The 21541-nt window shown below is 34.8% G+C and overlaps 1 protein-coding gene and 1 non-coding gene across 2 annotated transcripts; one reads left to right on the top strand and one right to left on the bottom strand.

The window, feature by feature from the left end:
- Window positions 1–1501: 1501 nt before the first annotated feature.
- LOC145163861 (uncharacterized) lies at window positions 1502–3855 on the bottom strand. The gene is made up of 3 exons (XM_079082610.1): window positions 2381–3855; window positions 1976–2210; window positions 1502–1897 (listed from the first exon to the last, which is right to left on the bottom strand). Exons 1-3 carry the CDS (start codon window positions 3853–3855, stop codon window positions 1502–1504), a joined length of 2106 nt encoding a protein of 701 aa, XP_078938736.1.
- Window positions 3053–3159, top strand: LOC145168078 (small nucleolar RNA R71). Its single transcript, XR_013741668.1, has one exon. It is a non-coding gene; the product is annotated as a small nucleolar RNA R71 (small nucleolar RNA).
- Window positions 3856–21541: the final 17686 nt, after the last annotated feature.

The following is a 21541-nucleotide window of genomic DNA, read 5'->3' as shown; positions in this document are numbered from 1 at the left end:
AACCTCAAAAGGCGCAGAAACTATAGGGTTCAGTACTTCAAGGAATGATAAGGATTATCCAATCTAGGTTCTTTTTAATGCATCTAAGGAAATTATTTTCAAAACACTGTTCGTTTTTCCATCCCACACTTCCATTGTAAAAATTATCCGACTCTTATGTTGGTTCATATTGAAAACATTTAAAGCACTTGAAAAGATAATTCTTAAAATTGATTGTAATGAGACCATTATTTTCGGTAACTATCACACTTCATCTTAACAGAGCTATCAAATGTAAAAAGAATCCTCATCTCATGTAAAATATAAAATTTTTATTTTTTAATGATTTTTTTTAAAATTTTTATATGCAGAAAATAAAAATAAAAATAACTAGAAATAAAATATTTTTGGGTTTTCTTTGTTTTTTTTTAATGCAGAAAAATAAAAAGGAAAATATAATATTTTTTGGATTTTCGAATTTTTATGTGCAAATGCAATGCAGAAAATAAAATGCAAAAAGAAAAACTAAATTTAACTAAAAAAAACTGAAAAATTAAAATTTTAAACAAAAATGCAAAATTTTACACTAACCCCCTCCCCAAGCTTAAAATGATGCATTGTCCTCAATGCTTAGAGAGGAATGAACAGCTCAATAAAGAATATAAAAGCAAAAATATGCAGCTAGGAATGAATGTACCTGATAGATTGCAGAAATTCTGATTTGGACGATGAATGTTACGAAAAATTTGAATTTTAGCAACTTTGTCGATCCTCTGATTTCCCCAAGCTTGCTTGGGACTGTGACCATCTCTTTATTGAAAGCAAAAAAAAAACTACTCATCGGGTTGCCTCCCGGAAAGCCGCCCTTTTTTAAAGTCGTTGGCTCGACTTTGCCCAACCAAATTAACTAACTGGTGTGGTTGGGACTTCTCTGAAGCTCGACTCTTTTTCTTGTCACTCCAGATCCCTTCAAACATGGAAAGATGGGTGGATCTGGAACTTGTTCAACAAAATGGAAAAACTCCAGATTGTCTTTAGATATATCTTTCAAATTATTTTCAAACTTCTTCCGTTTTCTGATCTTCTTCTTTTTCTTCCCAAAATTATTGTTTTCAGATTCCTTTCTTTTCAGATTTATATCAGAAATCACATTTCCCTCTTTTTCTTCCAAAAGTTTGTTTCTTTTTAACCCCGTCTCAACCCTTTCAGATAACTTCTTTTCAGGTTTATCAGCTTCTACGAATTCCTTTTCAACAATCAAGATCCCTCCTTTGTTTTCCCCAAGCTTATCTTTAGCCAGCTCCCCTGATGTGTATGATAAATTCCTGTCTGCAAATTTTTCTTGCACAGAGACATTAGAAAACTCACAGCAACCCTCTAATAAAGGACTGCTGGTACCCATATAATTGACATAAATACTTTCAGAAGGAAAATCATCATTATTAATTTGAAATTTAACCACTTCCTCATCAAACTCCATTGAAATCATTCCATTAAAAACATCAATTTTTGTTTTTGCAGTTTACATAAAAGGCCTTCCCAAAATAATACAGTTTGAATCTGAAGTGTCCAAGTTCCCCATGTCCAAAATGTAAAAATCAGCAGGAAAAATCAGATTATCCACTTGGACAAGAACATCCTCCAGTACACCTTTTGGGTGCACTGTTGAGTGGTCAGCCAACTGTATAATTGTCCCGGTCTTTTGTAAGGTTCCCATTTTTAAATTTTCAAAAATAGAATAGGGAAGGACATTAACTGAAGCTCCTAAATCAAGCATGGCTTTTGGAAAATCAAGGTTCCCCAATTTACAAGGAACTGAGAAAATCCCCGGATCCTTGCACTTTGGAGGCAAACCTTTTTGCAAAATTAAGGAAATATTTTCACCAGCTTTTACAATCTCATTAAATTTCATTTTTCTCTTTGAAATACATAAATTTTTCAGAAATTTAGCATAGCGAGGGATATGTTGGATAATATCTAAAAGTGGGATATTTACCTCAACCTTGCGAAGAATTTCCATAATGTCCTCATCATCTCTTTCGCGCTTCGTGCTCCTCAGTCGCGATGGGAAGGGAGGTAATGGCTTGTACTCCTTCAGAATTGGCTTGGGTAGTGCTGGAGTTTCTTTTTCTTTATCTTTTTCAGTGAATTCTTCAACTAACACTTCTTCATACTCTTCTGTTTCAGCTCCTTTTTCTGTTTCTTCGATATCTCTTCTTCTACCAGAACTTCTTCAAATTCGTCTTCAGATTCGTTTTCTGGTTCAGATGCACTTAGGCCTTTGTATGCTTTCCCACTTCTCAAGGAAATAGCACTAACATTATGCTTCAGATTGTTTTTGGTGTGGCCCGGTAACTTTCCTTGAGATTCCAGACGACCCACAGAAGTGGCAAGTTGAGACACCTGCTGCTCCAGATTCTTGATACTAGCTCTGGTTTCTGTCTGGAATGCTTGGGTGCTCGAGGCAAGACTCTTCACTATATCTTCTAAGGCCATGCTGGAACTATTGGGTTGCTGTTGTGTGTTCTGATTCTGGTAATTCGAATTCTGGAAGTTGGGCTGAAAATGAGAATTCTGCTGATTCTGGAAATTTTGCTGCAAACCCGGCTGCTGAAAATTTCGCTGCTGCTGAAATCCGGGTGGAGGCTGAAATTGTTGTTTCTGCTGATAATTATTCTGAAAATTCTGTTGGTAGCCCCCGACAACTTTGACTGCAACTGTATCCTCTTGCAATATTGGGCACATATCTGTAGGGTGATCAGTCTTCAAGCAAATCCCACATTGTTTCTTTGCAGCTGCTTTTTCTTTAGTCAAGAGCAGAACAGCTTTTGTCAATTCAGATATATGAGCTTCCAGATGAACATTGCTGACTTCCTTGACACCCCTTGGTTGATCTGGATACCACTCGTCTTCATTTCCAGAGTGTTTAGACTCGATTGCCAGCTTTTCGATCAACTCTCTAATTTCAGTTGGTGTCATATCTCCCAAAGAACCACCACTGGAAGCATTTATAAGGCATCTTTCCATAGGTGTCAGACCTTCACAGAAACAGTTATAGAGCTGGTAATCACTAATTCCATGTTGGGGGCAACGGACCAACAACTTCTTGAATCTCTCCCAGTAGGTATGTAAAGCTTTTCTTTTTCCTTGTTTGATACCAAGGATTTCTCTTCTGAGACTGGAGACTCGCGTTTCTGGAAAATATCTCTCTAAGAACAGCTTCGCGAGCTCTGTCCAAGTGGTGATGGAACCAGATGGGAATTCATATAACCATTCCCTTGCGGAATCTTGAAGCGAAAAGGGGAATGCCCTTAACTTTATCTGGTCTTCTGTGACAGCATGAGGCTTTATTCCTGAACAAACCACATGAAATTCCTTGAGGAATTTATAAGGGTCTTCGTTTTCCAATCTGTGAAATGTGGGAAGAAGATGAATCAGCCCAAATTTGAGTTCGAAGTTCTGGGCTTCTGGAAATGTAATGCAAACGGGCTGCTGGTTGACCTCTTGAGTGGCCCTCTCTCTAAGGGTCTTTTCAGCATCGTCTCCACTCATGTCTGATTCTTCAAATTCGGTTTCTGAAGAGTCTATGGTTTCAGATTTAATGGAGGAAGGTGGGGAATAAGTTTTATAAGGGTTGTTTTGAGGAGAATATGGGGGTACTTTAGGAAAAATCGGATCTGGTTCGTTCCACAAGGGAGTGCCTTGTGGTGTGGAGGTTTCTGGGGGTATGGAAGATGATGAACCAAAGAGAACAGCTGATTGTTTTCTCTTTTTTGCTTCTTTCTTCAGTTTCCTTGCAGTTCGCTCAATTTCTGGATCAAAAACTAAAGGTGTACCTGAACGAATAATTCTTGGCATAAAACTATTAGAAAGCATCGTGTCCCCGGCAACGGCGCCAATTTGTTAACACGCTGTCGCGCACGTATTAAACAAATAAATTTATCACTGCTGGTTGCACTAAAAATATAGCACAGGGAAGCAGGGTCGAATCCTCAGGGACACAGCCTAGAAGTCAATGCCTTTTTGCATCAGGCACATCTAGTCAAGAAACAGAGTATAAAAGGGGGGTTTTTGATTAAAACTAATAACTAGAAATGCAGTGATAATAAAGTAAACGAAAATCAATAATAAAAATGGTTTCAGCTCTACTGTGACTTTCCTAATCATGCAACTGATCCAGATCTGATTATTTGAGATGCGTTCTATCTAAGCTGGTACTGAGAAAAACTAACAAGCTCTAGTAATTTCTCTTTTACCTTATTTAGTTAACCAAAACAAGCTCTTCAATTAACCCTAACTTTTTACTGTCTAATCAAACAAGCTCTTAATTAAGATCAGAAAAGTTGCATTAAGTTCTTTGTAAAATTCTGAGCAATACCCAATACTTCTCACAAGCTCGGAAGCGTAAAGGTATGATTTTTACAGTTTATAATAAAGTCAAATCCCAAACACGGAACCGATTTATTACTTTTTACTTATTACCAATTAATTAGAACAATTATGGATTCTATTAACTGATTAACTGGAATGATAAAACCCTAGGTAGGTGATCAGACTAACAAGAATCAAAATCAAACATTCATTAAGAACAAAACTAAAGAATCTAGATAGAAACACAAATCAAAAACCAGATCTAATGATCAATCACATGAAAAGTACTTGTCTTTGCAAAACTGAAAACTAGGGTTTAGCCAGACATGGCTAAAATCTGATCTAAAACAATAAAAAGAAACATTAAACTACTAAATCTTACTAAACTAAACGTAGGAGATGATCCACAGTCTTCAGATCTTCAGAAATCGTTCAAATCGGAGAAGAAACACCTCCAAAATCGTATTTTCATCGTCTCGTACCTCTGGAATCGCCAACTTGGGTTACAGGGATGCTATCAGGGTCTATTTATATGTCCAGCAGCAAAAACAACGCACCTGCGATCGCATGTATCAAAGTTGCGATCGCAGGTTTTGAAGAAAACGTGTCTCGTGCCTTTTTAATGAAGTAGGATGCTATTCTGGAACTTTTTGGCCAACCTGCGATCGCATGTACACAGCCTGCGATCGCAGGTTTTCATTTTTCACTTCCGGATGAATTTTTGGCACAAAAGAACCTCGAAGACAAGTGGTGACCTAACCTGCGATCGCAAAAAAACCCCATGCGATCGCATGAAGGCAACCTTCGATCGCAGGTTATGCCTAAGACGTCCGAAATTTCGTCTACTTTTCAGATCATTTTGAATCGCGTCAATCGGAGTTACGGTTCTTGAGATATGGTCAAAATACTGACAGGGGGTCGAAGCTGCCAGCAACATCCTTTAACTTTCGATTGCATATTCTATCTTCGTGTGATCAATTCAATCGAATGTTTCTTGACCAAAGCATCTTCCAAACATTCCTCATAATCCTTCATAAGTCCCAAGCTCCATTTTAAGCTCCAAACGCGCATCCAACTGCTCCCAAAGCACTGCTCCACTCGAACTATCTGAAATTGACATAAAAACATGAGCAGTACGGGAATTCTAACGAAAGACATGAGCTGAACATTGTTTAAATAAATGACATGAAAATGTACAAAATATGATGCTAAAATGATGATAAAAACTACCCTATAAGATGCGTAAAATGGCATCTAACACATATCACGAAATCTTGTAACCCATAACCAAGTCTAACAAATCTTTACAAAATATCATATAGATGTATTTACATAAAAAGGGATAAAATATACCTCCGTAAATCCTATAACTCAACCTCGTATCCCCCGTAGAATGATATAGCTCCTCCGTTATAATCTCCCGAGAATACTTCCCGAGCAGCATCTCCTATCGAACGTGTCAAAATCTCTCAAATAACACGATAACTCTTATATATATATATATATATATATATATATATATATATATATATATATATATATATATATATATATATATATATATATATATATATATATATATATATATATATATATATATATATACTATGGGCTCGCCATGTCAAGGCCATAAGCATGTCACGTCGTGGTGATCAGCTAGAATTTGGTTCTGCCACTTATTATCTCCATACGTCACATGTCCATCAGCGTTTGACATGTGTCTTGATGATCTGCCCCTTACCAAATCAAGGTTATCATACCACCATGTCGTGGTATTCATAGAGTTGAGATGTGACTTACATTGACTTCTTTTCAAAATAGCAGCATACTTCCATCTCAACTTCAAACGATTCTAACTTCCTCATACGGATTCCCTTTTTGACAAACTTTATATCCACAAAACCTTCTCAAAGTGAACTATCATTTTCTGTCACAATTTCCTGGTTTAACTCTACTAATTTTCTGATATAACACAATAATTACAAGAACCTATATATTACATCAACGAATTATCATCAGTTCACTCCAAATCATAGTTATACCAAACACATACTTTAACTCATAGTATGAGGTTTTTAGGTCATTACATGTCTCGTAATAGTTCTTGTCATGAAAACAAGTGTCACGAGCTCTCCCCTCCTTAAAAGGATTTTGTACTTAGAATCTTGCTAAGTAAATAGGGATATCTCAACATAAGTCTCTTTTCGGATTCTCAAGTAACAGTCTCAATTTTTTATAAGCCTTTTCTCTTGTTAAAACTAAATCTTTAAGTGTATTAAACACGCTTACTCTTTTCTTATACCATATAATACTCATATATATTTTAAATCATTTTTTTTAACTTTCTCCAATAACTCATTAGTCATTTATCTTCATCATAATAGTAACCAAATTAAGTCATACCTCAACTTATCATGTGGATTACTATACGCATACTATATTAGTATCTGAAACTCTCAACGTTTGTTATAATGCATAATATTTACATGTATCTCAAACATATTTATAAATCTCCAAACTTTGGTCATTAAAGACAATTCTACAATTAAAATGCATATTGATTGTTAGAGTGATTGTTTGTATCTCAAATACAAATCATAAAAGTAATTAACACTATAATTCAATTTAATCAACTAACACAGAACTGCAATAAATCTTAAACTCTAATCGTGTATCTGAGGGTTTTTCATTTTATTCCTTATTATTATCAGACATTCTTAGTGTATGTTCTCTTTCTTAGCCTAACCATCCTTATTGATAGTATTTTACTTACTACCAGTCACAACTCTTAACCTTTTTTAACTGCTTGTATTACTCTTACTACTATTCAAAATCGACTATATCATTTAATTATTCTCAACTAATAGTATTTTACTTACTACCAGACACAACTCTTAACTCATTTCGACCACCCTCGACCTCCATCACCTCCAAAAGATACTCTCTCAAACCGTACTCTCTTCTCTTGTCATTTGAGTTTTTTTTGGTGTTTTGGTCATTTAAAGGTTGAAGTAAGGTTTTGTTGAGCAAATGACCAGCTAGGAACTCATATACATCTCCTGGTGCACCTTTTTGACTTTTTGTAAGTGCCCAAGTTCTCACATTTGTGGTTTATCCATTATATCTCCATCTATTGGTGCACCTTCTGGACTTTTTGTAAGTCCCCAAGTTCTCACCTTTATGGTTTATCCATTATAGATCTAGGATTTGAGATCATTTTCTTCATGTTGTGTTTGTAAGAATGGTTGGTTTTGAAAAAGTTGGCAACTTTATCACTCCTTGAGGTCCCTAGGTCATCATATGTTCTAGATCTGGAATGGTTCGCTTGTTTATGCCATGCATGGGGTTTTCACCCCATTTTTTTTTACCATTTTGACCTAAGTTTTAAGAAGGGCATGCATTGGACAAGCATGTCCACAAGGTGAGGATTTTTATGGTTCTTTGGAATGCAAGGAAGCCTTCTAGAAGGTTTAAGCAAATGACTTAACAGATTAAGGGCTTAATGGAGAGATAGAACTGTCAGCATAACCACGGCGTTGCGAAGTCCTTGCCACGATGTGGTGGACATTTCCATTGCATTTTTCCAATCAAGCAGACTACGGTGTGGCAATTGTCTTGCCACGGCGTGGCGGTCTGCTGGGTTAACTTTGACTGTTGACCGTTCAATTTTGACCAATTTGGCTTTTAGTAAAACTTGGAGAGGTTTTGAGTGGTAGCTTGAGGTTTGGTTTGTGATTGGATTAGGAGGTTCATGTAGCTGATTATGTGGGATATTTTTATATAGAATTACAGCTCTTTGATCAGGTGAGTTTTCTCACTATAATATGCAGGACACTAGGTGTCATGATATGCTTGATTGACTATGTGACTTTTACATGAAAGACTGTGATGGGATCACAAAACATGTATGAAAGACTATGGTTGGATCACAACACTTACTTGGAAGACCATGGTGGGACCATGGCGGGAAAGACTACAGCGGGGCTATAAAAACAGATGTGACTATAAGACTATGGTGGGATCATAGCATGCACACAAGTTGAAACACACCCTATGTCGGGGGCCCATTATTATGTATGGTATGTAGTATTTTGGGGAACTCACTAAGCTTTGTGCTTACGGTTTGAAGTTTAAATGTTTTACGTACTTCTAGTAGCATGGGAAAGGAGCCATCCTGATTACATTGCGTCCACCGATGATTTCCTCAGTATGAGATTTTAGGATTACTCTAATATATTTGAGAAAACAATATACTCATGTTTTGGATTACTTGACATGTGATGTTTCTTAAATGGTTTTAATTCTTTAAAATTTAAAAAAATTCCTAGCATTTTTGGCCTATTACTTTAAGAATCAAGTGCGCAAAAGGATAAGAAACTCATATCCAATAGGGACAGTGAGTTGTTGGGGATTATTAGCATCAAGTACACAACTCATAGATAGCAGAAAAATAAAAACTTGATATTCCTAAGTGCACATGCAACCTAGAATCTACGGTTTACTATTATTGCATCATACTTTAAAAAACATCATAGAAAGGATTACTAACCTCAAATTCTCTTGCTTGTGATCTTGTGTGTGCCACTTTATTTCAAGATGAAGGATCCAAAGGAGAACCCCTCCAATGAAATCAGACCCACACACCATATAACAAAATAAAGAACCCATAAATTAGGGTTTATTCAAAAATCGCCAACCTTAGGAGAAAGGTTGTGATTTTCAGATTTGGAGAGTAAGAGAGATAGAGTATAGATGATTTTTAGTGAATAAAATAACTTGCTCTAGGGTTTACCCTAGCAGTCTATTTATAAATAGTTGTTAGATTCTCAGATGGATAAAAACACTAGGGTTTATCCTTATCTTATTCAAACTTGCCTTATCCCTATCCAAGGGATCTAGAAATTTTCCCCTATATATCTTATAGAAGGTTCTAGAATATTCAACTAATCCCTATGATTAATTAATATTCAACTTCTTTTAATTAATAAATTCTTCTAATTAATTTACCAAAATAATTTCTAATTAATTTATTAACTCCTTAATAAATTAATATATTCTTAATCTCAATTTCCTTATGATATTTGGGTCATGAGGCCAACTCAAAAGGACCCTGCTATTATTAGAAATATTACCAAAACAGTTAAAGACCTTGGACACCATTTCCAATGTGAGCATCTTATTCAAAACCATGTCGATCATCTAAGGAGTGTAGTTGGACAGAGAAAACAAATTAGTGCTTGATTTGATACTTAACGAGTTGTATTATGCTTAACATAACAGTTCATGGATTATACCATGAATAAGTGTTATATGAGTCTTTGGTCTTATACCAACTAGAAGGGGTTTTTCTTAGACACTCTTTGAAATGTGGAGTAAGGGTTCATCTCTCACTAGCACATATGGAATTCTATGATTATGAGGCTTACATTCTTCATGAAGCGCTCGACAATCTAAGACTTAGAATAAATATGTGTTATCTCATTAGACATCCCAAAAAGATTTTTGGGTAATTGTTTTGAGAACAAAATGTTTATTGCTCGAAGGGTAGTTTTCCAAGAGAGGGAGTTGATATCCAAAAGAGCGAGTGGGAGCCACACTGATCTTGATAAGATTCAAGAATCATCCAAATGAACAACCTAAAGTTGGTCCTAGATTTCAATTTGAGTTTGAGAAAGATATTAAAGGAACTAACATACCTCCATCTCTTCCTAATAGACTTTATAGAGGACATCATTCTACCGGTTATATAGATTTTTTATTATTGAAGGAAATAAGCCACTGATATATTACAATCAGTGAATGCCAACTATCAAAAGCTATGGAAGTCCCTAAACGGCTGTAAGATGGAAGGATGACATCAATAGCGAAAATCGGTCCATTTGAGTTTGAAACTTGGTTAATCAAACACTTGACCTTAAAACCATAAGTGTTATTAGGTCTTGAAGAAGATACCAAATATGAATAAGAACATACACACAACCAAACCAAGATACGTTAGGAAGCATGTGTAAGCTTATAAAGTTCATTTTGAACTGAAAAAAGCATCTCGCAAAATGGAATCTTTGATTCAAAGACAGAATTCAAAAGGTTTGAATTCCGAGAAACGAAGATGGACCATGAGATATTAGATATGTAGAAGTTAGTGGGAGCAATTAGGATCTTTGTTTCATGAGAAAGTTCAAGGAGTTTGAATTTTGAGAAACAAAGATGAGCCATATATATATATATATATATATATATATATATATATATATATATATATATATATATATATATATATATATATATATATATATATATATATATATATATATATATCAATGCTAATGGGAGTGTAATATTAGGAAACACTATTCTAACGTAGCAAGTGTAAAAGCTTTGATTTGTTTGAGAAATTGTTCCGCTTGAGACAAATGGGAGAAACAACACACATACAGAATGTAATGATCTATGGAGATAGATCTGGGTAATTCATTAGGTTAAGCCAAAATACATGAAATCTTGAAGAAACTTGAAATAGTTCATAATGTATGGCATAAAATTAAGCATCACTAATGTCCTAATATTGAGCTAGAAGAAAAGAGTCATGTCCAATATTCTTCTGCTTAGGGGATCGATCATGTATGCCATGATGTATAGCAGATCTGATGACTCATATTCCTCGAGCATGATAGGTCGGATCAGATCAACATGGTGAGAATCGATGAATCAAGAGTGAGTACATTCCTTAGTGTCCTAGGAGGACAAATGAATGATATTAGTATGGAATAGATCAATGTAAATGTTACATTGATGCTAAGTTCCACACTAATAAGGAAATTTTCATTTGCAATCAGAATTTGTGCTTTTTACCAATTTGTGAAGTATTACCTTAGAAGAGTACCAAGTAATACACCATAGTGGATTTAAGAATAAACTTAGAGTATATTGCAATTAGTTGAGAATGCAGTGGAAGAAATGTGACTGAAATAGATTCATTAGTGACATCATTGTTGAATTCAATCATTGATGGTCCTTTTCAAGGTTCTTGTGACCGTAAAGGTGTACATACCTCGAGTATTGATCCCAAGTCGCACAAGCTCACATGACACATACTCTATAACTAGCATGATATTTGATAATTTGTCTGAATACAAAGACATCATAGTCAATGTAATCATATTGAAAGAAAATATTGTCGATCCATTCGCTAAGTCAACAACTCTAATAGTAAGACTTGGTCATGTATCATTTGATTTGCAAATGATTTGACTTAAGCACACTTGGAATAATTTATTTTAATTTGGAAACATATAGCAATATGAATTATAACCGTTTGATGTTTATTTTATGGAGACTTAATAAAGGGAATTTGTTGTTATCAAAGTTGTGTTAATCATTATTGTATTTCACTTTTGCATGTTTTGAACCTACTTCAAGAATATTTCAATATGTTCAGAATTCCATAGTTGGTCATAGTCCTGGAAGTGATTATTGGAATTTAAGATTGTCATGAGTGTTAGTTGATTGGACCATACGAGATTAGACATTTCATATGAGATTGCTTTAAAACTACATGAGTGCTTGAAATGAGGATTTTAAGTATTGGAACAACCCATACTTAGAGATTAGTTCATGGATCTAGTCATGAGTAATTCTAATATGATAATATATTTTATTCTTCAAACCGAGATGCATATGGTTTTTTTTTTTTTTTGCAAAATATGTTGTGAATTGGTCTGCTCCAACGCTATCCGTAACTAGTACTCATAAAGGGTATGTTCATGTATGATATGACTAGTAGACAAAAATTATGTAGTCAAATTTTATTTGTTCCTTCTATCTTAACATAATAAGTGATATCCTTGGAATCATCGATGATTTGGTACTAACATCCAATGTGTCTGGCTAGGTCCTAACTAACATTGATGTGTTCGATTTACTAGTCGGATGTAGTCGTCATAAATCTTTATCGGGAAACAAAATTTTGTACTTTGAGATTAACCCTTATCCATGTATCATGTTCATACGGATATCTAGAATGAAGGGATAACAAATCACTTATCTATGAGATAAATTTGACTATGTCAAGAGTTTGGCAATTGCATTGGATAACCACTCTCTGTTGATTGATAGTAAAATATTTTGATCCTAAAAGTTAACGACTTGTCCAAGTGGGAGACTATTGGAAGCTGTGTCCACGGTCATTAAATGTTTTAGTAATATTTCTAATAATAGTAGGGTCCTTTCGGGTTGGCATGATAACCCAAATAAAAATAAGGAAATGAAGATAAATAAGTTGTTAATTTGTTATTAGTTAATAAATTTATTAGAATTTATTTTGGTAATTAATTAAAAGGTTTTAACTAATTAAAAAGATTAAATATTAATTAATCCAGGATATTAAATAGAATGTTTCAGAAGCTTTTGGAGACCTGATATAGACGAAAATGATGAGCTTCCTGATAAGGATAAGGCAGGTTTGAATCATATAAGGCTTAACCTTAAGAGTTTGAATCCTTCTACGATTCTATCTACAACCAATAAATAGACTGCTAGGGGTAAACCCTAGATCTGCTGATTCCCTTTACGAATTTCGTCCACCCTCTCCTCCCCTCTATCCATGAACATAATTCTAACCCTTTCTTAGGGTTAGTGAATTCGTATAAACCTTAGTTTAGGGTTTCATCCTCTTGCTTTTGGTGTTGTGGATCTAATTCCATTAAAGGAGCACTACATTGGATTCTTCATCCATAGCAACGAACTGGTAGTTACGAGATCACAAACAAGAAATAAAGAGGTTATTAGTTCTTTCATTTGTTAATTGTAAAGTATCTTGCTAAACTAATAAAACCTAGTGTAACACTCCATAAATCATGAAAATTTTAAAATTTTTAAATCAACCATTAATCATCATTATTTAACAAAATAAAGAGTGCACGATTAGGCCTTCGCTTTCCCACAATCCTCAGAAGTACCCGAAACAATAAACTAAAACTGAATCCAAAGCTTAATGAGTCCCACCAAAGTACCGACACACTACGTAACAAACAAAGCATGCAAATATGAGCCATCATCCTGACTGAACCGCCTCGCAGGGCCTACAACCTATGTGGACCGCTCTACAAGCCTTTGGCATGACTGGACCGCCTCCAGGGCCTACAACCTATCCGGTCTGCTCTCCGGGACTTCAGTATGACCGGACCACATCGCAAGACCTACAACATATCCGGACCGCCCCGGGTGTCTTGGCCATCAACACAAAGCTGGACCGCCTGAACCTAACCACAATATGTCGACATATGTAATAGATAAACATAAACACAAAACCAGAAAATACAGATAATCATATAGATCTACTAATCAGTCATATACTAGTACAATACTATCCTATAACCAGGATACATAATCCAGTGGGCCGGCATTGGTGCCTTCGAGCCACGGTACAGTGAGGAAAACTCACCTCTCAGTCTGAAAGCAAGCTAAATAAATCTCTGCTTCGACAAACGGATCTACTCGACACCTAAATATGGACCAACTTAAATTAATACCAAATTAACCAAAATACCCTTTGTTCAAGATTGGTCAAACCTAACAAACCAGCCGAGTCAACCCAACCAATTCAACCCATCCGAGTCAACCCACCCGAGTCGACCCAACCTCATATGCGGGGTGTACACAGATGTTTGCGGGGCATACTCTATTTGACCGAGGATTCGGGGTGAAGATGATGTACGGATAGCGTACCCTTCGGTACGCCCAACATACGCACCTGGTCAGCAACCCATTCTCGAAAGGGCGTAATACCTTAAGACTTTTCGTCCAAAACCCGATCCAAGTCCAAAATGTTGTCATTGACCATAAAGTTTCCAACTTTATGGTCTTGCATGGCCAATAAGTTCTTAACACTAAAAACCCCAACATCTTAAGCCATTAAGACCACCAAATTCATGCATGGGGAAGAACTAAAAGCCAAGATCATATTTCTATCACTCCAACTACTCTAAAATGTCCAAAAGGACAACTCGTTGAGTCTAGGGTAGCTTATACCCAAAAGGACCAAGCATATGAGGCTAAAAAACATAAAATTTTGACATAAGCAAGATCTAATTATAGGATCATCAAGTTTAGAACTTTATACCTCAAAACGAAGCTTAAAAGGTGAGGTGTTCCTGGATCTATGAGGTCTTGGTCTTCCAAGTTGATGCTTCTTTCTTCACCTTGCTTCAAAGGCACCACAATACACACTTTTGAGCTCAAAGGAACACATTCAACGGATTAGGGTTGCAATAGACGAAATAAGGGTTGGAGGCTGGTGAGGGAGTGGGCACTTGAGATTTAATGATGTTTATATAGGTTCCAAACCCTAAAATTTGGGTTTGTGGATCAGACACGTACGCCCTGCGTACGCTAGGTACGCCCAACGTACGTGAGTCTGCCTTAAATTTACAACAATGCCACCATGGGCCATTATGCAAGCATTCTAATACACATGGGCTAAAATGCAATAACTCTTCATACTTAGGGTTAAAATTAAAAATACCTCATTACCGGAATGTTACACCTAGATTCTAGGATGCTTGTGTACTTAGGTAAATCCTATGATTGTTTCTGTTACCTTGGATAGTGTACTTGATGCTCATAGTCCCCAACACTTCAAATGAAGTTGTGCAGTTCCAAACCTTTACAAAATTTATTATTATTTGTTATTTTTAGGTTATAAAAGCAATGTACATGCGGAATTTCACATAACACTTATGGGTACATGCAACCTAAAAGGATCTATGGTTTTTCACTATTAATAACAACATATTTTATGAAACAAAACTAAAACCGTATGATAATCGAAAATCATAGATAAGAAACATACCTTTAATAATCAAATATGTTACATTACTATGATCTTTAAATTCCATGGAAATCAAGCGTCATTAATGTGAATGTCTCTAATGGTTCAAACCTAAAACCCTAGAACACGAAATATTGGTGCCTAAAGGTCCTATTTATACTTTAGGTAACTTGTAGACAAAACCATATTTTAACAATTAAATATTAGATTTAATTTCCAGTTCAAATCTTTTCCTTATCAGCAACCAGGAGGCTTCCATAAACCCTAGAAACTCCTTCTATAATTGCTTCTTTTGTTCAACTATTGAACAATTACAATTCAACCCTTGCGTCTTTAATTAATTTCAATTAATCCCAAATTAATTATTAATTCATTCCGACTATTTCTAGTTAATTCATAATTAATTGTTAACTATTTCTAATTAATATATTGATCATGTAATGTATAAACAAATCATTTTATCTCTCTTTGAAAGTCATTTCTAAGTATTTCTGGTTATAAAGGCAACTCAAAAAGGACTTTACTTTTATTCCATAAAGTTATATCAATTTAGTCATGACCTTGACCAATTTAGTTATGACCTTGGACACTTATTTCAACATTCTCCTACTTGGATAAGTCATCAAACTACAATTGCAAATATAGATTTTGAATAACAGTAAAGAGTGTTTTCCACAACCACTGTCGAACTCTGATAAAATCAAACGTTGGCCCTAAGATAGGTGATCGGTTATTCCTTTATTAAACAATATTACATGGACACGAGATATGGATAGAAATCAATCTCATAGTTCAAGATTATGTTTCTCGATTTCGAATTTATGATGATTGGATTCATACTACTAATTGAACACATCAATTTAGTACGAGCTTGGCCTAGCACATGAATGTCAACATCAAATCACAGAAGGGCCCAAAGATATCGCTTTTCATGTTAAGGAAAAAGGAACGAAAAAACGTTGACTATATAATTATACCTTTTACTTATCATGTCATACATGGAATTACACTCTATAACATCCAATTATGGATGCGTTGTTGCAAACCAATGCACAACAGACATGAAAACTATGACTTATATATATATATATATATATATATATATATATATATATATATATATATATATATATATATATATCTTTGTTTGAAGAATAGAAGATATGATTGTCTTACATTTACTTGTGATTGAATCCATAGAGTATTATATAAGCGCGAGTTTAACCAGTACTTAAAATCCTTATTCTCCAAGTACTCATGAATATAGCAACAATCTCTATCAAATGTCTAATCTCCATGGACAATCTACAAATATTCCATGATAGTCTTAAATCAATACCATAACACCTGTTTTTCATAATAAGTATTATTTCAGAATATGTAAATTGATAAGAGACGAGTAAGAGAAATAAAGCATGGAGTTACTATAAATTCATGGATGCTATTCAGAAAAAGATAGTTGTGGAAACTTGTAGATATTTTTCACATGAATGAGTGGATATAAAGATCGTCGAAAATGGAGTTTGTATGAGAAAGTTATGGCCGTTTGAAGTTGAGATGAAGTTTGTATGAGAAAGTCAAAGTCAACGATCCACTTATGATTTCCATGACGTGGTGGTATGTTTACCACGAAGTAAAAATGAATGATTCAGTGAGACACATGTCAATTGGAGAGTGATATGTGGAAATATGATCACCACGACGTTGTAGAAGATTCACCATGACCTGGTGTGAGGCAAGTCACCGGGACCGAGTGCGACATGTTACAAAACCGAGGTTCACTTGATTACCACGATGTGGCACACATATGGCCAAGACGTGGCGATGCCCAAAGTAAATAAATGAGTTTCGTGTCATTTTGGAGATTTTGGCACGTTTGATTGGAGATGTTGCTTGGGAATCATTCTCGGGAGATTATGATGAAAGAAATATATCATTGTACGAGAGATATGGGGTCAAGCACGAGATTCGTTGAGGTATCTTTTACCATGTTAATTTGTAATTATGGTATGAGATAGATACTGAGACTTGATAGACCCGGGTATATTATGGGTATTGGTAATATGGTGCTGTTACGAACCCATTTGTGAGATTGTGTGGAAATCTTATGACTAAAGATTTAGTTGAGACTGTAAGGGTTATAAACCCTAATATTTGAGAAATACCAGTTATTAGATATTTTGGCTAATGGCTTACAAGTTAAACCTATTGTAATTATATTATGAGATTTTTTAATTGTTGAGACAAGAGGTCACATGGTATAACTAGTAATGAGTCGTGACAGGTTCTTAGGAACTTGTTATATGATATATAGGTGTTACTATGTGACAAATTGATAGGAAGCAAAGCATTGAGACCGAGACTAGAAATTAGCCTGCTGACTAACTAGGTGAGTAACACTACTCTAACATCCATTGATGTGATATATATATATATATATATATATATATATATATATATATATATATATATATATATATATATATATATATATATATATATATATATATATATATATATATATATGATATGTATTACATGCTTTATGGGATTAATTACTTTTGAGTAATCAAATGATATTTGAAAGGGTGATTATTCTGAGAGATTAACATTTCATTGAGAGATTGATTGAATTTGAGAGATGGATTATTTATTGAAAAACGACATATAACTGAGATAGATCCTTGATGAGATAGATTATTGATGAGACAAATCTTCATTGAGAAGATTACAACCGAGAGATAAATCACATTGAACGATAGTTCATTTATGAGTAATTTTTTGCCTTATAATTTTGATATATGTGATATCCAGGATATTTGTGATACATGATATGTGAATAATATTGAGATCTAAATAATTGATTATTATTAAGTCATTTATTATTATGGAGAAAATATTTATTATTGTGAATTTGATAATTATACATAAATAGATTATAATTAAGAAATTAATCATTATTGAGAGAATGAATATTATTGAGGAATAGATTTTTCTGAGAGATATGTTTTATTGAGATTACGAGTGAGGAATTGATCATATTGACAGATATATTATAATTGATATATTGATTAGCATTGACAAATAGATCATGGCTGATAGATTGACCATGAATAATAGATAGATTATGATTGAGATAGATCATGATCGAGAGATCGATTATGATTAAGAAAGAGATAGATCATTACTGAGATATTTATTATGATTGGGAGAGATAGATCTTGATAGAGATTGATTCCTAATTAGAGAGATAGACATTGATAGATAGAGGGATTAACTTTGAAAGAGATAGATCTTGATAGAGAAAATTATTAACATTGAGAGAGATATATATATCATTAAAAAGAGAAAGAGATCTTAAATTAGAGACTGGTTATGATTGAGATAGATCACAAATTAGAGGTTGATCATGAGCGGTATATTAGTTATAATGGAGAGAGAGAGAGAGAGAGAGAAAGAAAGAGAAATATCATTATTGAGAAACTGATTATTATTAGAGCCGATAAGAGAGTATGAGAATACTACTAATTGTTGTAATTTATTTGTTACATATTAGTGATGACTCCTTGATTACGATACATGTGATTTTGTTATTGTAGATGTCATTCACTAAGTTGTGCGGCTTACGTTTTAGTGATGATTACTTTGCAGGTAGATTATTGTGACGCCTGACTCGATCCTGTACTTGCGGCCAGTATGATCCTTGTGATAACTTCTTGTATTCCAAAAAACCAATGTACACGAAGATTAATTGTACAATTTTTAAAAGTGAAATGTAATTTTTGGGTAAACTTGGTGTGAAAACCTGGGTGTTATAAATACTTACTCCCAAAAGTATGACTGACTGTAACATTTTGAATAAATTCATATTTAGGAAGTAACAAGAAAAAATGAAACACAATAATAAACTAATTGCTCTATGGCATCATACTCTTTAAATATAAATATATCCCCATTATTTAATCACGATAACATTTACAAATTTATCTATTGCATAAATGTTTCGGTGTAACCGACTTAACAACTAAACTTGTCAACATTTCTCATGCCAATGTTCTTAGCATGCACATGACGCTTTCCTTCAGTCATCACTAATGCAAACGAATCATCGAAATGATATTCACTTCACATATAGATCTCTATACTCAACCCTTTTCTTGGATGTAATGGAATTTCCTCCTTCTATGTATTGACCTTCTGTGATCTTAAGAATCCTTAGTCAATATGACTGCACTATCACAAATTGTTTCTAATGGAAATTTGTTACTCAAAACAAATCCAATGTCAACTATGAAGTTTTCTAGTCCAGGTACACTCATTGGATACTTCACTTGCGCTAATGTGGTCTTACCCACATTGTCGAATCTACCACCATCTCTTACATGAAACCTTGTATGCTACAACTCAAAATGAATATCCATTTAGATTATGACTCAAAGTCATCTCTAAAATTCATGTCACTATAATTCTTCTCAATCATGTTCTCTACTGTCTACAAGCATTCATTCCTTGGTATCTTTCAATACCTTAGAAAGTTTTTGACAGTTGTCTAGCAATTAAATCTAGCCAATTTCTTATCTAATCTCACGATGTTAAAAACTGAGACATCAGAATGAGCACAAGTCATAGCATTCATGATCTATCCTATATCCAAAGCATATAGGACTTGACTCATCCTATCATTTTCGTGACTAGTACAAAGGACTTTTGAGATGCACTCAACTCCTTCCTATGAAGCATATAAACAGTCCCTTTGGAATTTTCCATGTTTAAACCTTTCAACATATTGTGATTTGACTGAATCCTATTAAACATTTCAATCTATACTTTAGATCAAAAGACCAAGTATAAATGTCGCTTCCCTTGTCCATCATAGCGAAACAATTCTCGCGCTTTTGCACCTTGCATATTAGAGACAATATTTCCTATGACGACACTCCAACTAGATTTGACATGTAATCAAGACTCATATGTAATTCTCTAAAGACAACACTCATTGACTTTCTCGTGGAAGAATAGATTATTGATCCGTGATGCTTGTCTAAATCTATGAATATATTTCTCAATCTTACACACCTTGTTTGGATATTTTGTATTTTTAAATCCTTTCAGGATGTATGACACACCCCTTGAAAGTTTCATGTTAACAAAATTCATTTAAACATCCACTCTACCATATCTTATAATCAAAGAAGGCAATAATGGTAACGAATAACCAAATAGACCCTTTCTTAGTTACTGATGAGAATGCTTCCTCATAATCAATTTCTTGATTCTGTGTAACATCCCGACTCCCAGGTATAAAACTTAAAGCTTTAAATCCATATTTTAGACCTACTCGACAAGTTGGATGCCCCAACTCGTCGTGTAAAACCTGGTCAGCCCGCCTAAACTTTAGAACCTACTCGACGAGTTGGAGGACCCAACTCGACGAGTAGAGTTTGTGCTTGGAAACCCTAAATTTTAGGGTTTGCACCCTATTTAAAGAACATAATTCGCATCATTTGGCCTCCCTTATCACCTCATTACCCAGAGAAGGAAACCCTAGCCGTTCTTTACTACTTCCTTGTGTGTGTGAGCTTAGAAGGTCATTTTTGGTGCTCTTTTGGAAAGGTTTGAAGCTTGAAGAGGATAGAGCAAAGGGAGAAGTAGTATATCCAACATTTACTATGTATTAGCAATCATTTGGAGGTAAAAAGTCTTTACCTTGGCTTTCCATTTCTTAGATCTTCCCTTATGCAAGAATATGATCATTTCTAGTGCAAAATGAGGTCATTATCATATTTGAGCTTGTCCAGAGGTGGTGGTTTTAGATCTGGACACCTATAGGCCTCCATGAACATAAAGTGGTCGACTTTAGCTAGTCTTGGCCCTCCTCCATGCCCTAAACCTCCTATTAAGCTTAGTTCTGGTTTTTTAATCCCTTTGAAGCCTTGCATGCACGTAAAGTTAGCAACTTTATGTGGTATCTCTGTCCTAAAAGGCTAGATCTGCAACTTGGGGCCTTGGAGTCGATTGGAAAGGGTTGAACACGTTAAGACAGGAAGAACTCGACGAGTTGCGTAGCCAACTCAACGAGTTGATTAGGGTTTCCCCGAACTTTCTCGACACTGCATGGACTCGACGATTTGTTTGGTAACTCGGCGAATTGACTCGAGTTTTTGGTCGATGAATTCGGAAGGAACTCGACGAGTCAGTAGATGAACTCGAGGAGTTGGGTCAACATGGACTGTTGAACTTGACCGTTGACTTTGACTTTGACCAATGGTTGACCAAGTTTGATTTCTGAGGGTACTTTGGTAATTTGGGTCTTGATAGAATTGCTCCTATGATGATTGTAGGTGTTTGAGTTTGGAGTTGTGT

Source organism: Lactuca virosa, chromosome 3, assembly GCF_052849685.1.
Source record: "Lactuca virosa cultivar CGN04683 chromosome 3, Lactuca_virosa_CGN04683_v6, whole genome shotgun sequence".
NCBI lineage: Eukaryota > Viridiplantae > Streptophyta > Magnoliopsida > Asterales > Asteraceae > Lactuca > Lactuca virosa.
The sequence above is the reverse complement of the archived record's forward strand: the minus strand, read 5'-3'. Positions and strand labels throughout refer to the sequence as shown.

Bases quoted from the DNA above. Each gene is read 5' to 3' on its own strand.
- LOC145163861 (XM_079082610.1), bottom strand. From the start codon at position 3,855: ATGCTTTCTAATAGTTTTATGCCAAGAATTATTCGTTCAGGTACACCT. The intron at 2,211-2,380 runs GTCTCAACTTGC...ACGAATTTGAAG, and splicing joins AAGAATCTGGAGCAGCAGGT to AAGTTCTGGTAGAAGAAGAG. The intron at 1,898-1,975 runs GTAAATATCCCA...TGTATTTCAAAG, and splicing joins AAATTCTTCGCAAGGTTGAG to AGAAAAATGAAATTTAATGA.